Genomic DNA, 22,497 nt, shown 5'->3' with positions numbered 1-22,497 from the left:
ATATGGTATACGTTGTTTTATGGGAAGCTATTGAAGTTGTAGTACTGGGAAAATGGTATTGTGGAGCTATATATACTGGTGAGCAGGCAAGTAGCCACCTTTTGAACTAATTAAGAAATGTGGTAAGCCTATGTAAAGTGAGTTGCAAATATCCAAGACTCGGGTTTATTAGTGCCTGTAGGACTCTCATGAAGTCTGGGATAGGGGCAGGTCCAAAAGCGGCTTCAGATGGCGGAAACATTTTAACTTGGAAAAAGATGCTCAGACTACCACTTTAATTTAGCTCTGCATGATGAGGGAGGAATAAAGGACTACAGCAAGGCTACATAATTCTTGTGAAATTTGTAAAGTCTGCTTCTGAAAGGTTAAGGTAGTTGGGAAGTGATCTGATGATGTGCTTCCTAAAATTATGGTTTCTTTTTTTTTTTTCAATATGGGGAGAGTTTGTTGTGTGAAAGCCAGTTCCTGCTTGTAGATAAGCATAAGGAGACAAAACACGATGTGGCTGACCAGGATGATTTTAATGGAAAGAATATTTGAATATTGACAGGGCACTACTCTGGCTGACACTACTGTGTAGATGCTCACTCATTCTTCTACTGCATCCCCACTCTCTCCCTCAGTCTCTGGCATTCCCATTCCCGCATCCTAGCCATCCGCTTAATTACTACAGTCAGACCAGAAGGCGATATGCTGTGTGACAGAAGGGTGAAAAGGAGTGGCTAGCATACAGCTATCCTTCTGGGTAAAGGGTTTCAGCCTATCTTGTACTGACTACTGCAAGGAGTCCACACAGAGCAACACCTCTGCCGTCAGTGCCTGTTCCTGCTGGAAACTCTCTTATGTTGACGATGGAGGTCACCTCACCCAGGGTGACTCTTGAAGAACTGACATCCTCCGTGGAATCCTTCAAGGGCTTCAGAGCTTGTACCAGCTGTGTGGCCAATCATGATGCCCCAGGGGGATGATCCCCACCTCTCTTGCCATCCAGATGTAACCCATAAAGGATTGTCTGTTGCTGCACTGAACTCTGCAGCATTAGATAGGTGGAATTTTGCCTTATTTCTACATCTTCAATCATCTAGTGAACAGCATTGCTTCCTACTTCTCATGCAGCTGCTGCCCTTCCCCCTCTTCATGCTTCAGTGAAAATGCCTCACTATTTTCCTGCATCCCTTCATCATTTCTTTCAGGACCACCTTTGATACTGCCCGTCCTCCTATATGAGGCAGTGATGTTGTGACGCCCCTCTCCCCCATCTGTTCCCTAGTGGCTTTACAGCTGATGTGGGATTGGGGGCTGTTTTCTGGCTTTTTGCCTGTTCCTTCTTGCACCAGCCTCATTCAGACTCGCATCAGAATGACATCACTGGTTGATAGATTGTTTTTATCGGTAACATCTTCTCTCTTCACCCTTGTGCAGGTTTGCTTGTCCCATAGACTTTAATGGGAATCAAAAACAAATGAGCATTGCCTTTGATTTTTGGGGCATTGTCCCTTACATTCATTTTCCATGAACCAAAACAAATCTGCCTGATTCAGTTTGGATTCCTCATTTGTTTTAAATTAATGCACAGCCTTAATATTTGGCCAGCACTTTTTTACATTCTATCACAGTACGTATTTCTTTTTCCCAAGACAGCTTACAATCCATGAGTCCAACTTTCAAACCTTTTGCGCACATAAGTGGATGTGTGAAGATTAATGCTATTAGACCGTAACTTTTAAACAGTCGCGCAGGCATACATGTATGTACATATGCCGGCTTGCGCCAATGGACGCGGCCATTTTATAAGAAATGTGCATATATAAGCACATGGTATAAAATAGGCTGTATGCGCATACATACATATGCATACAGTTTTATATGGATGTGCGCGCAAATGCTGCTTCTACCACGTAAGTGGGGGGGATTTTAGTAGACAACTGCACCGATGCAATTACTAGTTTCCCCAGATTATTCGCAGTTCACCCAGGAAAAGGACAGGACTTCCTAAACCCCCTAGTTTAAAAGCCTCCCTTTTACCCTGTTAGCCCCAACCCTTAAAACCCTGTTGACTAGCCCATTTTTGTTTGTTTGTTTGTTTTATTACCTACACATCATTCATAGCAGAAGTTATGTGGTAGGGGACCCTGTCACACGCTTGTGTGCGTAAATACTTATGTGCTGGTTTCATTGATAAATCCAGGAATACCCGTGCCCAGAGCACGACCATGGCCTGCCCCTTTCTTGGAAAAACTATTTTGTGCCGTCTATCAGGAGATACACTTGTACTCAGGTGGCTTTTAAAATCCACGCGGTGCACGCTGGCCCAACTTATGCGCATATCTCCCGGCTTTGGCATGCATAGGGCTTTTAAAATTCTCCCCTTATTGTATAAGCTAAGCAGTAGGGATGTGAATTGTTTTTTGATGATTTAAAATATCGTCCGATATTTTTTAAATCGTCAAAAATCGTTATTAAAGAGTGCGATACAATAGAAATTCCCCCGATTTATCGTGAAAAATCGTTAATCGGGTTTGTGTCCACTAACGGGAGTTATTTGGGGGAGGGCGGGAAAACCGGCACACCAAAACAACTCCTAAACCCACCCCGAACCTTTAAAACGAATCCCTTACCTTCCCCCACCCCCAAAATGTTTCAAAATCACCTGGTGGTCCAGTGGAAGCCCTGGGACCGATCGCCCGCTCTCGGGCCCGCTGGCTGCCACTAATAAAAATGGCACCAATGGCCAATAAATAAAAACCCACCCGACCCTTTAAACCTGACCCCTTAGCCTCCCCCACCCTCCCAAAACCCCCCCCCCCCCAAAACATTTTAAAATCACCTGGTGGTCCAGTGGAAGCCCCGGGACCGATTGCCCGCCCTCGGGCCGTCAGCTGCCACTAATAAAAATGGCGCTGATGGCCTGATAAAAAAAAAACCCACCCCGACCCTTTAAACTTGACCCCTTAGCCTCCCCCACCCTCCCAAACCCCCCAAAACATTTTAAAATCACCTGGTGGTCCAGTGGGGGCATGGGAAGTGATCTCCCGCTCTCGGGCCATCAGCTGCGCTAATAAAAATGGCGCCAATGGCCCTTTGCCCTTACCATGTGACAGGGTATCCATGCCATTGGCCGGCCCCTGTCACATGGTAGGAGCATTGGATGGCTGGCGCCGGCCGTCCACTGGATGGCCCGCGCAACTCAAAACCTGGCTTTTCAAACAAGCCTTCAAGAAGGAGAACGAAGCAGGCAATTAAATAAATTAAATAAATGAATTTAAAGATAAGCGGCATAAAGCACCCAATGACTATATTCCAGCTCCTAATGGAATTAGTTCAACCTATTTTTAACTATAGTCAACTTTCAGAATGAAACTCTACTTAACACTCATCCACAAGTAATGTCTTTTGATATAAACTCTTGTTTGTTACCGAATTCTAATGGCACCACCCATGTAAATTATGAGATATATTTTCCTTTGATATAAGGTGCCCTATTGTAAACCGTTATGACGGTGAATAACTTAATGACGGTATATAAAAATGTTTAAATAAAAGAAAACGTTTAAATAAATTTCATCCAGACACTTAAGCATTTCACTCTGAACCCCTACCAGTTCACCCAGACCTCTCATCCAAAATCTGCAGACAACAGACAATTCCGATTTTCACTTCAACAAACCAACTAGCAGGTATAAAAGTGTAGAAATAAGCTTGGTAATGTATAAGCATATATCTTTTATTAAACAGCAACTCCTGTGTGCACTTCTGAACTTGTCCTGGAACACCCTAGGCCGCCCCTTCTATCCTCTTTAAAATGAAATATGTGCATACTCTCAGGGCCGGATTTTAATTCACTTACTCGCGTGAAACCTGGGGCCTTATGCCCGCCGGGCCAATTTTCAAAGGGCCCGGCCATGCACATAAACCCCCGGCCGCGTGTAAGTCCCGGGGTTAGTGAAAGGGGCAGTCCAGGGGGCAGGGCAGGGCTAGAGGTGCCGGGGGATCGCGTGCCGGCAGAAGCGGGAGCAAAAGGTAAGATAAAGATTTTGGGGGGATTTAGGAAATGGTTAGGGGGAGGGCAGGATAGGGAAAGGGGAAGAGAAGTCAGGCTAGGGGGTTGGGAAGTTCCTCCCAGTCCGCTCCTTAATTGGAACAGACTGGGAGCATCACCATGAGTAACTGCATATATCTCCCCCCCCACCCCCACCCCCTTGCGCTCACTGCCCCGGAATTTTATAACATGCATGCGTCCATGTGCGCGTACCGGGTAGCGTACGCATTTGCACTCAAGCACACAATTTTTCAAAATCTACCCCTCAATGTTTATAAAATAGCATATACATGTGTTCATGCTCATGACCCCTTCAAAAGTTCAGCTTTATGTTTGTATCTGAGGATTATCCAAGACTCACAAGGAGCATCAGCAGGATTTGAACTCTACCTTCACTGGCTCATAGTTAGTTGCTCTAACCACTGAGCTAGGCCCCCCTTCTGGGTTTGTGTTTTTTTTTTTTTTTTTTTTACCTCCCTCTAATTATCTCCCTTTACTTCTATTTACTATAATGGTAAACAAATGAATGAATAAAACATACAACTATTTTTTTTTAAATTTGTAGCAAGCCTAACACATGACTGTGACCTATGAAATGAATGAATGAACCAGAAAAAATATTTTGACACTGCATATGCCTAATACATGGATTTGTAGTTCTGATTTTCTTATGGAAATCAATGGAACATTCTTAAGTACATAGAACATGATGGGAAATAATGCCGATGGTTCATTCAGTCTGTTCATCCATATTTGCTGCTCAGTTTTATACTCCCTTCCTATATCCTCTATGTTATTACCATGTTTTCTTGAATTCTGATACTGTCTTTGCCTTCACTAGCTCCATAGATTGGATGTTCCAAGCGCTACTACCCTTTTTGTAAAGAAATATTTCCTTAGATTATTCCTGAGGCTACCTTCTTTCATCCTCATTCATGAACCCTCATTCCAGGATAGATCTCAAATTTTCTGTGCCTTTGATCTTTTAAACTGGTCCCTGTAATTAGTTATAACAAAGGAAAACAATTACTTTGCAAGGAGTATATATACAAAGTTACACAATACACAGAAATATTTTTATTATTGAATCACAAAGTAAAGTGGTTTAATTTGCCCAGGTTTGGAATTCATAATCAGTAAGGCCAATTGTCAAGGCTTCAGCTATTGTTGCTGTCACAATGATTGTCTTTCTCAAATTACAATCATTCATCTTTCATAAATATTCATATACCAACTTACTTTCATGCATATTCCTATATTTGACTCTTACAGTGAGAGATTAGGCTGATTTGATCTGTGCTGTTGAAAAAAATATCTTGCTTCTCTAGCAAACTGTGATAGTTGTGATGCTTGCTTTCGTTCCTTAGTTACATCCTCAAAGGTCTCATAATCATAAAATACATTTACTCATATAGTGCAGCATCTTGTCCCTGTGCAGATTTTATCTAGTTAAATTGTTTTTTTAGTATTCTGGGCTCATACATATTTTATGCTGTCCTTGCACCATTTCAAATTTTTCATAGTTTCTATGGAAACATTTATTGATAATTACCCTCCACAAGTAACACACCTGGTAGTAATGTTTGTAATATAGCCAAATGTCCAGCAAAATGATCTCATTTGCAAAGCAATTGGAGAAATTTTATTGCATGTGATTTTTTTTTGATAACGTACATTGTGTATGCCCATTCTTTAATTTCTATATTTTATAAATATTGCAGTTGCCCAACATACAACTAAAATATGAGTTGGCAAGGTCTAACTAACTTACCCTGGTAAACTTAGTAATATAGTAACAGCTATATGTGATATTTAAATAAACTGATGTGTCTGTTTCTAATCTATACAGGAGAAATATTTACAGCTGCTCAAGGCTGGTGTAAATCCAGGGCAGAACACTGCCTCTGCTAGGGATGCACAAACTTATTTTAAAAAAGTTCACGAGCCAATATGTTTTCCATCCCTACAGAAATTTCCCAGGTCTTCTGAATTGATTCTATTTTTTTTCTTTTTACAAATATCCCCTATTTACTATCTTTAAAAGAACTGTGTTGATTTTCCATTCTTGGATTTTTGTATTTACCTTTTAAAAACTGCTATGTCTACCTTCATCCCTTATACTAAGCTAGATAAAATTCATGACACGGTTTTTATTCTATTTCCTTTCAATCACAGCTTTACTCTTTCTCAAATAATTCTAATACTCACATTTGCATTCCATATGCTTTCTTCTTGTATGTAAACTTTTTCACTTTGAAACCACTCATATATAAGGCAGATACCCATACCAGAAGTGATATTTAAAGGTGGTGATTCAGAGGAACTGAAACAAATCTCATTGAACCTGGATGATATACTATGAAAAATTGACAAACTAAAGAGTAGCAAATTACCTGGACTAAATTGTAATCATCCCAAAGTGCTGAAAGAATGGAAAAATGAATTTGAAACCTACTATTAGTAACCTATAATCTTGGAGGGTAACCAATATAACAACAATTTTTAGAAAGGGCTCCAGAGATGATCTAGGAAACTATAGACTGGTGAGCCTGACACCAATGCCAAGAAAAATGGTTGATACTATTATAAAGAAAAAAATTACTGAACATGTAGACAGTCATAGTTTAATGGGTTAAAGCCAACATGGATGTAGACAAAGGAAGTCTTGTCTCACTAATCAGCTACAATTTTTGAAAGCATCAATAAAACATGTGATAAAGATGAGCCAATTGACATAGTAGGGTAGAAATTCAAAAATATAGCCAGCTACCTAAGACCTAGATTCATCAACACATGTTAAATTAGGCATTTTGGATGAGAAAGAGAGGTTCTTTATAAGTCAACTATTTATATACTGTAGGAGGGTCAACTAATAACTCGAAGTGAGGTTTTGGTGGTGGTTTAGGGTTTGGGGGGCAGTTTAGCATTCACAGTGAGAGGTACGAACAGCACAACACATCAGTGAAGATTTTAGTTTTTATAGATAAGAACATTCAATGATCCCTGATGGGACTGCATAAAGTATCAGGTACCACGTGTGCCCTATCAAATCAGGCAAACTGTCTAAACTTCCCTGATACCGCCTCCCACCTTAAGATCCAATTAGGCCTAAGAAGAGCTCACATGTCTGATGATTAGTTTCAGTAGGCGACGTGTCTGATGATGGCTATCAATCATTGTAGTAGGTCTTTGTTCTGTCACTCGTTCCAGGCCTTTGATCAGAGTCTTAACCTCGGGGGATATTCAGTTTAACTGGCCTCTTTCAGTCGAGATAGGAATCTGAGAGAACAAAGCTTGGTCCATATTTTGGTTGTGACCTCATGACCCTTCATCATATCTGGCTAGGTCTGAATTCATTCCAGATGGCTCTCAGTAGCCATTCACGCACAGGTCAGCTTAAGTTCATTGTATGCCAGCAGTTTCAGTTAAGTCAGACAGCAAAGGATTCTGGGGTAAGCTGAATGAGCCAAAGTCCTGAGCCAAAGTCTTCATGTTAAGCTGCTGCCCATATATCATTTGGAATGAGGAAAGATACACAAAGATGAGATTTCTCCAAGGTACGCTCACCCTAGCTTTATGCACTCTCTACCTGAGTGCTATCAAGCTACGGGCTACCCCCCCCCCCCCCCACCCCCTAATTCCCGAAATAACACCCTAATACATTTTGTTGAATGACCCTGATAGTTACCTGGATAGACTTATCTGGCTAACTTAGATGAGATATTCAGTTTTACAATTATGCAGCTGAATATCCTCATATTTAGTGCTACTCAGCCATATAAGTCTTATCCGTCTAAATTTTGACCTGCTATTGAGCACGTCTAACTTAGACAGAAAATCTATCTAAGTCTCAATATTGCTACTTAGCTGGAGAAGTTATCCAATTGAGTAGTGCTGCCCTGTTATGCCCACTGCCCACCCACAAGTTATCTGGCTAAAATTTTAGCCAGATAAGTGACTTATTTGGCTAAGTGGCAGTCACTGAACATTGCCTGATATTCAGTGGCTACCACTTAGCTGCTTAAGTTGAACCTATCTGTTAAGTGACATTTGAATATTATGCTCAGTGTATCTAGATTTTCAGAAATTGCTTGACAAAGTACCTCATGAGATACTCAAGGAAAAAAAAAAAGTCATGAGATAGGAAGCAATTTTTGCATTTTGCAGTTCACGGGCCTGCCCCATGGACCACCGTGCTCACCTCTAGCCTTGAGCTCGGTGGGGAGAATGTCGATGCCAGGAAACGCCCCTGGAGAATTCGCAGCAGGTAGCCATGCTCATGCTGCCTCTTTTCCCTGTGAGATCGGTCCTTGTGAGCAACACCATTTCTAGGTGTGCATCCGCAACCCTCTGCCAGATTTAGAGGGACTATGGTGGGAAAGCCTCTGTGACCCCTATGGATGATGTCATCAATACTGCCCTATAAAAGGGCAGTTCCCCTGCTTTAGGACACCTTGGCAATAGGCACATTACACTAGTAAAGCAAGTTGTCTCAGGTTATTCCTGGTCATCATTATTATGTACCTGGTTTTCATTCCTGTGCTCCTGATCATTGTTCCTGTGGTCCTTGAAGTCATCTCTTCAGTTACTGGTTTTCATCTTTGTCCTGTGGTCAGCCTTCAATTCTTCAGTGTCTTCTGTGCATGTGCTATTCCTAACCTCCCTGCCTGCCTATCCATCCCACCTTCCTTCAGATGAATTTCTGGTTCTGTCTTCAGCCTGCATGACTCTCGACTTCACCTGAACTCCACCTGCCACTAACCATTGCCTGACTCATGACCAAGTCTGAAAGCTGCCCACCTTGAACATGCCTGCCTCTGACTATGCCTGAACCCAGCCTACCTTGGACCCTGGCCTGTGCCATGATATTTTCTCCAGACATCCAGCTTGTCAGCCGAGGCCCCCACCTTAGATCTGCCAACTCCGGCACCTGAAGGCTCAACCTAAATAGAACAAGGGCTGATATAGGTGAAGCTCTATCTAGTTGGGCTTTTCCCACAGCTAGCTCATCCAGGTGATGTTAGGGACCTGCAGGGCTCCTCCATGCAGGTTGTACCTACTCTACCTTGGCCCAAGGGTCCATGCCCACAATAGCAATGTTGTATTTTGGATTGAGACCGGGTTACAGAGTAGGGCTAAATGGTCAATTTTCTCAATCCAGGAAGTGAATAGTGGAATGCCCCATGGATCTGTTCTCATACCATGGCTTTTTAATATATTTTATTTATTTAAGATTTTTATATACCGGCATTCGTGATACAATCACATCATGCCGGTTTACATAAAACAAGGGGTGTACAATGAACAATTGCGTAACTTATTGGTGAGGAAGTAAGCAGTTACAAATAACAGGGGAAATAAAACTGGGAGAAGAGAAAATACAGGATAGGATAACATTAGATAACAATAAATATATTTACATTAGCTATATATATATGATATATGTATGAATATATGTATGAATATATGTATGAAGATATATGTATGAATGACTTAGACATGGGAGCAATGAGTGAGGTGATCACATTTGCTGATGCTACAAAATTATTCAAAGTTCTTAAATCACAAGAGGATTGTGAGAAATTGCAAGAGGACCTTGCAAGACTGGGAGACTGAGCATCCAAATGCCAGATCACATTTAATGTGGACAAGTGCAAAGTGATACATGTAGAGAAGAGCAATCCAAATTATAACTTCACAAGGAAAGGTTCCACATTGGGTGTCACCACCCAGAAAAAGTATTTAGGTATCATAATGGATAATATGTTGAAATCCTCTGTTCAGTGTGCAGCGACAGCCAAGAAAGAAATAGAATGCTAGAAATTATTAGGAAAGGAATGGAGAATAAAATAGAGAATATCATAATGCATCTGTATCCCTCCATGGTGCGACTACAGCTTGAATATTTATGCATTTCTGATCACCGCATTCCAAAAAGGATATAGCTGAATTAGAAAAGGTACAGAGAAGGGCAAGCAAGGGGTTGAAATGATTCTCCTATTAGGAAAGGCTAAGGAAGTTAGGGATCTTTAGATTGGAACAGAGATTGTTGAGGGCAGATATGATAGAGATCTATAAAATAATGAAGGGAATGGAATGAGTAAATGCTAATTGGTTATTTACTCTTTCAAAAAGTACAAAGACTAGGGGACATGCAATGAAGTTACTAGGTAAAACATTTAAGACAAGTAAGAGAAAATATATTTTATTCAATGCATAATTAAACTCTAGACTTTGTTGCTGGAGGATGTGGTAAAAGCTATTAGTGTGGCTGGATTTAAAAAAAAGTTTGGACAAGTTCCTGGAAAAAAGTCTACAAACCATTATTAAGGTGGACTCTGGAAATTTACTATGTCTCGCTGGGATAAGCACCAAGAAATCTATTAATTTTTTAGGATCCTGCCAGGTATTTCTGACCTGGACTGGCCACTGTTGGAAACAGGATACTGGTTTTGATTACTTTTGGTCTGACTCAGTATGGCAAATCTTATGTTTGTATGTTCTATCACACAAAAAGCATCCATGGAACTGTGGAATCTCCAGGACATCAAGGAGATGTCCTGGAGATCAGAATACAGACATTGTCATCATGCAATAATACTGCACTGGCAAGCATGGATTACTCATATTGACATTTAATGTGAACTAGTGAGGCAAATTCTTTGGTTCAGTTTTCAAAATAATCAAATTAAAAATGTGAAATGAATGGCATTAATAAGAAAAACAGCAAAGAAATTATTTTTGCCAGTTGCCCCCAAACTTGTAATTATTTGTCACTCCAAAATAATAAATGTTTGTGATAGTTTATCATTCTAAAACCATAATTACAACCCTTGTACACCCTGTGTTCTAAAATGAGAACTTGCCAAACAAAAGTCAGAAAATGTTTATAATAGACACTGCCCACTGGCCAGTAACCCCCAGCATAGTACCCAGGGATAGCAGGGATGCAACTGGACATCAAAAGGGATCTTCTGCCTGACCGACCATTTCAACCTCAGATTGAGCCCTCAGGTTCTGGTAGCCGGCAGGGCTTAAGGAACATACAAGTAACTGGAAGGGCTCACGAAAATAGGAAAGGGCAGGAACGGATAAGCACTAAAGGGTGCCTACTAAGACAGAACAAATAAACAAATAAGCAAGGCCACAGATAAGACAAACATAAAACCAAGATGCCCCTATACTTGGGCTAGAGCACAAGGCAAACAAAACAGAAACAAACAAACAGGACAAGGCAGGACAAGCATACAGAACAGGAGACCACATATATAAAAATTAGGGATGTGAATCGTGTGATCGATTGTCTTAACAATCGATTTTGGCTGGGGGGGAGGGAAATCTGATCGTCATGTTTTGTTTTTTTTTTAAATTGTAAAAAATCGTAAATCGGGGGGAGGGCAGGAAAACCGGCACACCAAAACAACCCTAAAACCCACCCCGACCCTTTAAAACAAATCCCCCACCCTCCCAAACCCCCCAAAATGTTTTAAATTACCTGGGGTCCAGTGGGGGGGTCCCGGCGCGATCTCCCGCGATCTTCCGCTCTTGGGCCACGACTGCGTTAATAGAAATGGCGCCGGTGGCCCTTTGCCCTTACTATATGACAGGGCAAAGGTAGCGCCGGCGCCATTTTGGTTCCTGTCACCCGACGTCACGAGTGCAGGAGATCGCTCCCGGACCCCCGCTGGACCCCCAGGGACTTTTGGCCAGCTTGGGGGGGCCTCCTGACCCCCACAAGACTTGCCAAAAGTCCAGCGGGGGTCCGGGAGCGACCTCCTGCACTCGCGCCGTATTCCCAATATTCAAAATGGCGCCGGCGTTACTTTTGCCCTCACTATGTCATATGGGTTGTCTCACTGGAACTCAGAATTCGACTTTAAAATCAAGGAACCTCTGGAGGCACGGGTTGCCCAGGACCTGGAACATCAGGGTCAGGACATCAGGACTCGGACATCTAGTAAATCACAGGAACGAAGATGCTGGGCTGGAGCAGGATGCAGCGAAGTCCAAAGAAGGAGAAGCTCCCAGGAGAACTGGCTCTTTGCCAAGGCATCTTTGTTCCTGTGATTTACTAGATGTCTGAGTCCTGATGTCTGAGTCCTGGTGTCCTGATCCTGATGTTCTAGGCCCTGGGCAACCCGTGCCTCTGGAGGTTCCTTGATTTTAAAGCCCAAATTCTGGATTCCAAGTTTCATGTTTTAACTCTGAGACTGTTCCTGTTCTGACTTCGGAGGATCCAAGGGGTATACCTTCTTCCTGGCCTATGCGTGTCCAGAGTTTGCGCACTCCTCTCGTGGTCCGCGACCAGCCGTCTGGCTGTGTTGGGTGCATAGAGGACAGTGTGGTCCGCGACCAGCCCACAGGCTGTGTAGAGTGCCTGAGGGACCTAGCTCCACGTCTTGTCTTCCGAGTTCCAAGCTCCATTCCCAGATGAGGCTTCGTCTCACCGCAAGGGCACATACCACTTGTCCTGCTACGGGGAGCACCCCCTAGCACTCCCTTCCATCGCAGCGCAGCAATAATGTTTCTAAAACATAAAAAAATTAATAAAAGAATATATAATTGGAAATATTTGATGATTTTTGGCATTAATGTTCTTTTGTTTTTTTCTGTATATATACTGAATATATATATACGACCAAATACCTATCAAGAAGAATACACACATTTTATTATTTAGAAATACTTCACAGAAAATCAAATAGCTCAAACCCATATATGTTTCCCATAATAATTCAGCGACTTCCAAAATTAGCTAAAATATTCCCATTCATACAAGCACACCACACTCACCCATATGCAAACTTAAAAAAAAATCACTAAACATTGCAAATAGTTAAACATTTCTATGCAATTCTTCCATTTATAAGCAGTTCAAACACAAGCATTCTTTGTGAGATGGTAATTTTTAGTGCTGTTATAGAATGAGTCTCAGCTTTACCAAATGCTTCCTCAATTCCATTAGAAACATCTGTATTCTAGTCCTGTTATGCCATGCATGTTTTTGCCAGTTGTATGCAGGAGTAATTCAACAAAGTACTTGCTTAATTCAACCGCAATGAGAATGGGAGATTTAAAGTTGATCTTTTTGTTACACCTTTATACTTCAAAAAGTGTCCACACAGGAGCCATTCAGATGATAAGATATTGTATATTTACTTTCAGTTCATCTCATCCACATAAGAATAGTTCAGATGATAAGATATTGTATATTTGATTTCAATCCACCCCAACAAGGACCTCATTTCATCTGACAAACAGGCTTCATCAGGGGGAGTTTTTAATTTTTGCTCCTTTTAAACTCCTTCATAAATGCCACCTCAGTAACAACTGGCAGTTGAACACCAGAAATTATTTATCTTTACATATGTTCCCTCGATTGCCCACTGAACAGCTGCATACAAGGTCTTCCATCAGTGCTCATGTCATGGGGGTTATATTGATAGCCTGATGAAGCCCATTTGTTGGGTGAAACGAGGGTCCTGAGGAAATTAAAAAGTTTTATTGTACTTCTCTATCCAGTTTAGCTCATGCTGGCAGGTAGGGGTGTGCATTTGTTTGCAACGTATTGGCAATCTGCAACGTATATGCCATATTTGTTGTATTCGTGGGGGTCATGAAATGTATGGCGAACCCCCACGAATACAACGTATCACTAACGAATAAACCCCCACCCTCCTGACCCCCACAAGACTTGCCAAAAGTCCCTGGTGGTCCAGCGGGGGTCCTGGAGCGATCTCCTGCACTTGGGCTGTCGGCTGCCAGTATTCAAAATGGCGCCGATAGCCTTTGCCCTTACTATGTCACAGGGGCTACCAGTGCCATTGGTCAGCCCCTGTCACATGGTAGGAGCACAAGATGGTGCCTGCCGTCCATTGCTCCTACCATGTGACAGGGGCTGACCAATGGCACCGGTAGCCCCTGTGACATAGTAAGGGCAAAGGCTATCGGCGCCATTTTGAATACTGGCAGCCGACAGCCCAAGTGCAGGAGATCGCTCCAGGACCCTCGCTGGACCACCAGGGACTTTTGGAAAGTCTTGGGGGGGTCAGGAGGGTGGGGGGTTGTAGTTAATTAAATTTAAAGGGTTGGGATAAGGGTTTTTTTGGGAAACAAATACATATGTAACTAATGAATGGATCGGGGTCCCCCGGGAACAGATGCAATGGATTTGGGTCCCAACGAATACGAATACCGAATGGGACGAATCCGTTCCTGCTCCACATCCCTATTGGCAGGTTGTTATTTTTGCAGTTATACTCATTCAATTCATTTTTACTATGTTTGCAACAACAAAGGAGCCAAAGTCAAGATTTCCTAATTAGACCTTAAGCATTCTTACATTATAATGTAAATAAAGATATGTAAAGCTGTTGCAAACTTGCATAGGGCTGCACCATTAAGACTTCTTGGCGCCATGGATGAGGTAAATTATAATGATGAAGGATGCTGAAGTCTAAACATTGCTTAGATATGCTGATTACAACTATATTAATGTTGAAGAATTAATTATATTTGGTATAAAATGTATATAATGATATATGATCCATTCTTATCAGTAATAAAATGTGCTGTGTATATAGATAATTGTAGGTAATTATAATTAGAACTTAAGCCACATTGACCTGTTGACTGATCATGACCTAAGATGTGTTGTTGAATCATGCTTACTTTATTTTAGAACATATTTAAGACTTGCTTTATGTACTGGTTTTGAGAATGCCCACTGAGAGCCTGTGTGAGGTCTGGTTTTCTCCAATGTAATATTGTAATATTACATGTACAATACATTTAGAAGCATTTACTGCAACAGATTCATCCTCCTTGTCTATTTTAGATTGTGGGAATAATACCAGTGCATAGATAAACATCTCTACAGTACCTAACTGGTTGAACTTTCCTGATAATGCTACTAAATATGTATAAGGTAGATTTGAACACAGTTGAGGCAGTATGCATGGGAATCTATATTATGCTTATCCATTATTAGGGATATCCTGAAAACCCAGACTTATTAGTGTTCCTTGGAGACTAGCATTTCTTTCCCCTCTTGTAAAAGCTTCCTTCTCTGTTTTGGAAGACACTGCTATTGTAAAGTGTGGCCTTTACAAGGAATTTGTATAGCTAAGGTACACAAGCTTAAAATATGAAATTAATTTGAAGTCAGAAGCAGATTAGAAAGCAGATATACTTAATTGTTACCATGTCATTCCAACATTGTTTAGATTATAATCAGAAACTTTTTCTTCCAGTCTGCCAAACTAAATAATACTTTATAGACATGAGAATGGTAGAACTTCTTGAGAAGTCTTTTATTTTATAAAGACTCTTTGGTTGAGTATAATGTTTGAATGATTAACAATGTTGTTTTCTGTTTCTAGGTCCATGGGGGAGATGTATGGGTGAGGAATGTGGTCCAGGTGGCATTCAAACAAGGGCAGTCTGGTGTTCCCATATAGAAGGATGGACAACACTGCCCACAAATTGTAAACAGACAGAGCGACCTGACAACCAACAGAACTGCTTCAGAGTTTGCGATTGGCACAAAGAGCTTTATGACTGGCAGCTAGGCAGCTGGAACCAATGCCAACCAGTGATATCGAGGACTCTGGGAAAACCTTTTGAATGCACCAAAGGGGAAGAAGGAATTCAGACAAGAGATGTAATTTGTCTCCAAAAATCAAGTGGAACTGCCGCTGAGGATGCGATTTGTGAATACTTTGAGCCCAAACCCCGCCTGGAGCAGGCGTGTCTCATCCCTTGCCCTCAGGACTGCACTGTATCGGAGTTTTCTCCCTGGTCTGAATGCTCCAAGACTTGCGGCAATGGCCTGCAGCATCGGACTCGTCATATAGTAGCTTCAGCTCAGTTTGGTGGCTCTGCTTGTCCTAATCTAACAGAATTCCAGGTCTGCCAATCTTACCCTTGTGAGACTGAAGAAACCATGTACAGCTTGAATGTGGGGGCATGGAGTGCCTGCTCAATGCCACATTCCAGGCAGATAAGGCAAGCCAGGAAACGAGGGAAGAACAAAGAGAGAGAGAAGGACCGAGAGAAAGGGGTAAAGGATCCTGAAACCCGTGAGCTTATTAAAAAAAAGAGAAACAGAAACCGACAAAACAGACAAGAGAACAGATACTGGGATATACAAATTGGGTATCAAACAAGGCAAGTTACATGCACTCACAGAAATGGAAACACTGTTGCCCTAAGGTAAGCATCTTTCCCTAAGTATGTGTCTGTTTTTGTCAGTGTGTTTGAATACTTCTGTAAAATAGATAGATATATAATTTCCCAGTATGACCTTGTTTTTTTAATTAAGTACAGCATGATCTTCATCCTTGTCTGACCAGTGTGTTTAAAAACAGTCCCTGACTGCAGTCTGTGTCAGCTTTCAACAATTCATTTTAAATATGTTGTAACATGTTTAAAATGTCACAGACAGCTAATATTGATCACATCAAATGTCAGAATTTAACCAATTATATTTTATGTGCAATGCCAAAATGGTACAAGATATGACTCTCCTGCATGTTGAGAGTGCTGACAGCCTGGGGCAATTCGTGGAAATATTTGGGTTCTTGATACACTGTGTCAATCACAAGTAAATAATAAAATGTTTAAAATCTGACTGTTTGCTACGCATTAAGATGTAGCTAAAAAATAAAGACTGAGCTATTTTAAAAATGAATACTTATTATACCCCTGGGATTTCCCAAGGGTAAGCCCATTTTTGCAAAAGTTTGCTATGGATGCAGATAAGCTCCGCAGCAAATGTTAGTAGAAACTTTGTTACTGGACCAGCCAAAAAAGATGATCCTTTTTGGCAATAACCGGCCCATGAAGATGTTTTCTGAACTCTGAATTAATGAACTGCTTTCCATGATATTGCATCACAGCAGCTCATTAATTCAGAATTTGTGGAAACCTCCACACATAGCAGACTACATACAAATGTTTACCACCTCTCACAGGGAAAGGTTGCAAATGTTCTTGGCAAACTGTTGCCTGCACAAAATTTACCTGCATAAAAAGAGCTGAGGCTGGAGGCATTACCAGGGTGCAGTGCTGATATTCAGAGTTGTCCAGCTAAATTTATGCAGGTAAGTCTGTTCAAGAAAAAGGCGGTCCTAAAATTATCCGGATAAAGTTGTCTGGATATATTCAAAAGCAGACTTTTCCGGATAAGTTTCACTGAATATCCTGATATAGTTATCCAGATAACATGCCCACTCTTTGGGGCAGATTTTCAAAGCCTACGCGTGCCAAGTCTATCTTGCATAGGCCCGGCGATGTGCACAAGCCCCGGGATGCTTGTAAGTCCCGGGGCTTGAATAAATGGGTGGGGAATGGGCAGGGCAGAATGGTCCAGGGCGGGGCATGGGCGGGGCCAGAGGCCTCTCCACTGCTGCTGAGTCCGGCGGGCGCAACCTATGCCTGCCCAGAGGCAGGCATAAATAACAAAACAAAGGTGGGGGGGGGGATTTAGGTAGGGCTGGGGGGGTGGGTTAGGTAGGGAAAGGGAGGGGAAGGTGAGGGGGGGCAGAAGGAAAGTTCCCTCCCAGACCGCTCTGATTTCGGAGCGGCCTCAGAGGGAACGGAGGAAGGTTCCGTGGCTCAGCATGCGCAAGTTGCGCAATTGTGCACCCCCTTCCGCGCACCGACCCTGGATTTTATAACATGTGCATGGCTGCGTGTGCATGTTATAAAATCGGGCGTACATTTGTGCGCACCGGGTTGCGCGCACAAATGTACGCCTGCATGTTCCTCTTAGAATACGGCTCTTTGAGTATAGACCTCAATATGCCTATGTAAGAAAATACAATTTATAGCTATACATAGCTGAGTCATCAGTAAATGACTTTGTATTAGACTTTTATTTAGTATATATATAATATCAATGTACAATAATGATTAACTGTAAATTGGACTTTGTTAGATTAACAATAGAAACATTTTGATTAGCACTGTTTTAATGCTTAGTGGTTAAGAGTATTATGGCCTACAGTAGGGTTGTCCAACAACAAAGCCAGCATACAATGTAATGGCATACTTCTTCTTATAAAAATATTTCTATCATATATTCAAAAATCAAAAACACACAATTTTATTTTGAGAGGAAAAGACCTCAGTACTGGAGGAAAATGCCTCAGGCTAAATTCCAAACCAGTTGGTGCAGTCTCTGGTCTAAAAAAATCCTCTCTTCCTTTATTTTTATATATACAAACTATTTTCTTTTTCTTTTTAATTACTTTTTCATAATTTAGGATTTCTTAGAAAAGCAAAATTATGCCCAGTGCTGCCATACAATTTTTGATATCTTGCTGAATCAACTAGCGTATTAGCATATTTCCTTCAGCACGCTGAATCAACTAACTTATTGGTCTATTTTCTTCACCACAATGCTTTCTATTTTTCTATTAATTTCCAGCGGTTCAACTGAAGATGTTAAACAATTTCTTTAACTTCACTTATCTTTGAGACACGGTCTTTATAACACAGACTGTCCCAGTTACCATTCTAATAATTTCAATGAACGCCAATTTCGGCAAACACCAACATTGCCAATGTTTCGCAGGAAAGCTGTGTCAAGGCAAAAGCTCATATTCATGCTTCTTTATTTCAGCATCCTGTCTCCATACGATGTATTCCGTAGGGCTATACCAGCAGTACCTGAGTAGGGTTGGCCAACTCTGGTCCTCAAGTACCCCAAACATGCTTGGTTTTCAGGACACAAGATGAATGTGCATGAGAGAGATTTGCATACAGTGGAGTCATTGCATACAAATCTATCTCATGGATATTCAGTATGGATATCATGAACACTAGGCCTGTTTGTGGCTCTTGAGGGCTGTAGTTATCACTCCCCCCCCAAAAAAAAAAAAAAAAAATCTAGAGAAAGGGATGTTTCCATCCTGAGCAGTAATCATGTTTTCTCTAACCTGATAAAATACAATTGTCTATTTTATTGATCCCAAAATATGCCCCCTGTCATCACAGCTGCTGCACATAGCAATTTGGTTAGGCAAAGCAAAACAACTTAGTTCAAAGCTGTTACTTAACAGTCATGAACCGTGTGCATAATTTACAAAAAAAGGGGGAGAAAATGTTTAATGTTTGTGGAAATCAGGACACTTGGTTGATTTATAATTTCAATAAAGGACTACAAGAACAGGCCAGAACAGACTTAATATTCTGTTATCACTGGAATGATTAAACTGGGGTCCAGACCATTAATGTCACTCCAAACTAGAATAATTCATAGGACTTTAAATATAATTTAGCATTGCCCAATTAATATCAGGTTTGAAAAGTATTCCAGTTTTTAAATCAGATTGGGAAGAATGTGCATCTAATTTCCTATAAAATGACAGAACCTAGCTACAGAAATCAAAGTAGATATGCTATGTAAAGACAAATATGTATTTATTTATTTATTTAAAGTTTTTTTATCTACCGACATTTGTAAGAACATCATGCCGGTTTACATCGAACAAATTAACAAAAGAGTTGAACTTACTTAAAACTAGGGTGGGGAAACAGGGGAGGAAAAGAGAGACAGTCATATCTAAGATATGTCAGTAAGTAAAAGAACAACCACGAAAATTCAATAAATATCGATTTTTGGAATTTTCAACCAGTAGATACAACAAACAATAAGTAGAAAATATAACAATGCAAATTCAATAAAAAAGGATGCACAATGGAAGTAACAAAATGTACATCTGTCAGGATGGCAGGAGCCAAGGATATTAGGAGAAACAGGCGTATCTACCTAAGAGCACGTTAGAGGTGAAGTGCACCAAGGAAGTTAAACAAATAGGGAAAACAGGGGATAAGGAAAACGGGGGATATTTAAAAGGTTGCTAACTAACCCAATGGTTCCCATCTAGAGAAATCCGGAAAGGGACAATGAATCTAGCAGAGAATTCCCTTCTCTATGACCAATTGTATTTTCTTGCCAAAAATCCACAATAGATGTATGTCAGAACTCTGACATTGTTTAACTTTGTCCAAACAGTATACTGTATATTCTCTTTGCTTATTGCCCATGTCTGTCATCAACACATTTTCAGACAAAAGAGATAAATCAAATAATGAATGCATCCGGTTTAGATATGGATCTTTGAAGCTGATCTTCTACAAAGCATCTAGTCTTCCTTTTCATAAAGTATATTGTGCTATTAATTAACTAAAGACCATAAAAAACTTTAGAGGCTAAAATTCATAAAGCCAGCAAATGGACAAGTTGTTTGGCATAATTTAGCTAGATAACTTGTCCCGGATATTTAGCGAGATAAACATTGTGCTAAATATTAGGGATGTGAATCGTTTTAGGACGATTAAAATTATCGTCCGATAATTTTAATATCGTCTTAAACCGTTATGGAACACAATACAATACAGATTCTAACGATTTATCGTTATAAATCGTTAGAATCGTGAGCCGGCACACTAAAACCCCCTAAAACCCACCCCCGACCCTTTAAATTAAATCCCCCACCCTCCCGAACCCCCCCCCAAATAACTTAAATAACCTGCGGGTCCAGCGGCGGTCCGGAACGGCAGCGGTCCGGAACGGGCTCCTGCTCCTGCATCTTGTCGTCTTCAGCCGGCGCCATTTTCCAAAATGGCGCCGAAAAATGGCGGCGGCCATAGACGAAAAAGTTTGGACGGCAGGAGGTCCTTCCGGACCCCCGCTGGACTTTTGGCAAGTCTCGTGGGGGTCAGGAGGCCCCCCACAAGCTGGCCAAAAGTTCCTGGAGGTCCAGCGGGGGTCAGGGAGCGATTTCCCGCCGCGAATCGTTTTCGTACGGAAAATGGCGCCGGCAGGAGATCGACTGCAGGAGGTCGTTCAGCGAGGCGCAGGAACCCTCGCTGAACGACTTGCCAAAAGTCCAGCGGGGGTCCAGCGGGGGTCTGTCAGGATGGCAGGAGCCAAGGATATTAGGAGAAACAGGCGTATCTACCTAAGAGCACGTTAGAGGTGAAGTGCACCAAGGAAGTTAAACAGCGGAAGGACCTCCTGCCGTCCAATCTTTTTCGTCTATGGCCGCCGCCATTTTTCGGCGCCATTTTGGAAAATGGCGCCGGCTGAAGACGACAAGATGCAGGAGCAGGAGCCCGTTCCGGACCGCTGCCGTTCCGGACCGCCGCTGGACCCGCAGGTTATTTAAGTTATTTGGGGGGGGGTTCGGGAGGGTGGGGGATTTAATTTAAAGGGTCGGGGGTGGGTTTTAGGGGGTTTTAATGTGCCGGTTTTTCGATTTTTTCGATTTTTTTAACGATTTTTAACGATTTTTCACGATATTTTACCCCCCCAAACGGCAACAATACGATTCCCTCCCCCTCCCAGCCAAAATCGATCGTTAAGACGATCGAGGACACGATTCACATCCCTACTAAATATATATCCTAAAGTTATCCTTCTCTGGTTATGTTTGAATATACATCAGAAATGCAGAGTAAACAGCACACACATGTACATCAATGCAGGAAGAAGAATGTGGTGGCTCACAAAATTAAAAGGCACTGTTTAATATGTGAAAACACCAGTTTTATTTAATTATAGGCAGAAAAGGAGATTTTCAGATAACTCCTTGAACAGGGAACCCCTTTTAATATTCTGAGCCACGCATTTTTCTTCCTATGTTTGAATATAACCAGTTAGGTTTTAAAATTTTCTGGATTCTTGTACCTGAATAACTTGCCATCTAACCAGATATATTAAAAATATATTTGGTTAAGTGGCTGCTTTCTGGAATCCAAAAAATTGAAAACATTTTGGGATCTTTAAGCTCAGTTTCCCAGGCCCACACCCTGAAAACCCTAAAATGAATTGCCAGCATAGTGCCTAATCTCCCACCTCTGCAACCCAGCAAGTAAAAAAAAAAATCAAGCAGGCCTTTGTTATCCAAAAACGCCACCCCCTTTCATGGTTTAAATCACCAAACCTTCCTGTTCCCCCTCGCCACACACCTGCTACCTACATTGCACCCTCTCCATGCCCTCTGACTTTCTCCTAGACCCACAACCTCTGCTGGGAGTGCAGTAATCTCCTACCTGCTCCTGGCACGTCCAGTCACATACATCTGAAAACTGGATAAATTAGCTGTATAACCTTGCTCTGTCCTGAAACACTTCTGAAATACCTCTTTTTTTATCCAGCTCACTTTATTGTTGCTACCTCTGCATTTTTTTGTTAACCTATTAATGTCAAACTAACTTTATGATCTTGTCAACCCTCTGCAAAAACAAATTCATCTCTGTGGCATTAATTTCTGATGACTTATGACAAAAGGATTATTTACCCTTCAGGAAAGACATAAAAATCTGGTTATTTAGTAAATTCTATACTTGATTTTTTTTTTTTTACCATTCAATGTACTGGGTATTTTATCTTGTTAGTTGACATTTTTATTGTGCATATTGCTGTATGAACTATCTTTTCATATAAT

The 22,497-nt window shown here is 41.4% G+C and overlaps 1 protein-coding gene across 3 annotated transcripts in view; it reads left to right on the top strand.

Moving 5' to 3' along the window:
• THSD7A (thrombospondin type 1 domain containing 7A) overlaps positions 1 to 22,497 on the top strand; it is an 862,000-nt gene that overhangs the window by 306,879 nt on the left and 532,624 nt on the right. For all 3 annotated transcript variants that reach the window (XM_029588974.1, XM_029588975.1, XM_029588973.1), the window contains exon 3: positions 15,421 to 16,252. In XM_029588974.1, the coding sequence (XP_029444834.1) occupies positions 15,421 to 16,252 (832 nt within the window). The remainder of the gene's footprint in view (positions 1 to 15,420; positions 16,253 to 22,497) is intronic.

The sequence above is a fragment of the Rhinatrema bivittatum genome, chromosome 2 (assembly GCF_901001135.1).
Source record: "Rhinatrema bivittatum chromosome 2, aRhiBiv1.1, whole genome shotgun sequence".
NCBI lineage: Eukaryota > Metazoa > Chordata > Amphibia > Gymnophiona > Rhinatrematidae > Rhinatrema > Rhinatrema bivittatum.
The sequence above is the reverse complement of the archived record's forward strand: the minus strand, read 5'-3'. Positions and strand labels throughout refer to the sequence as shown.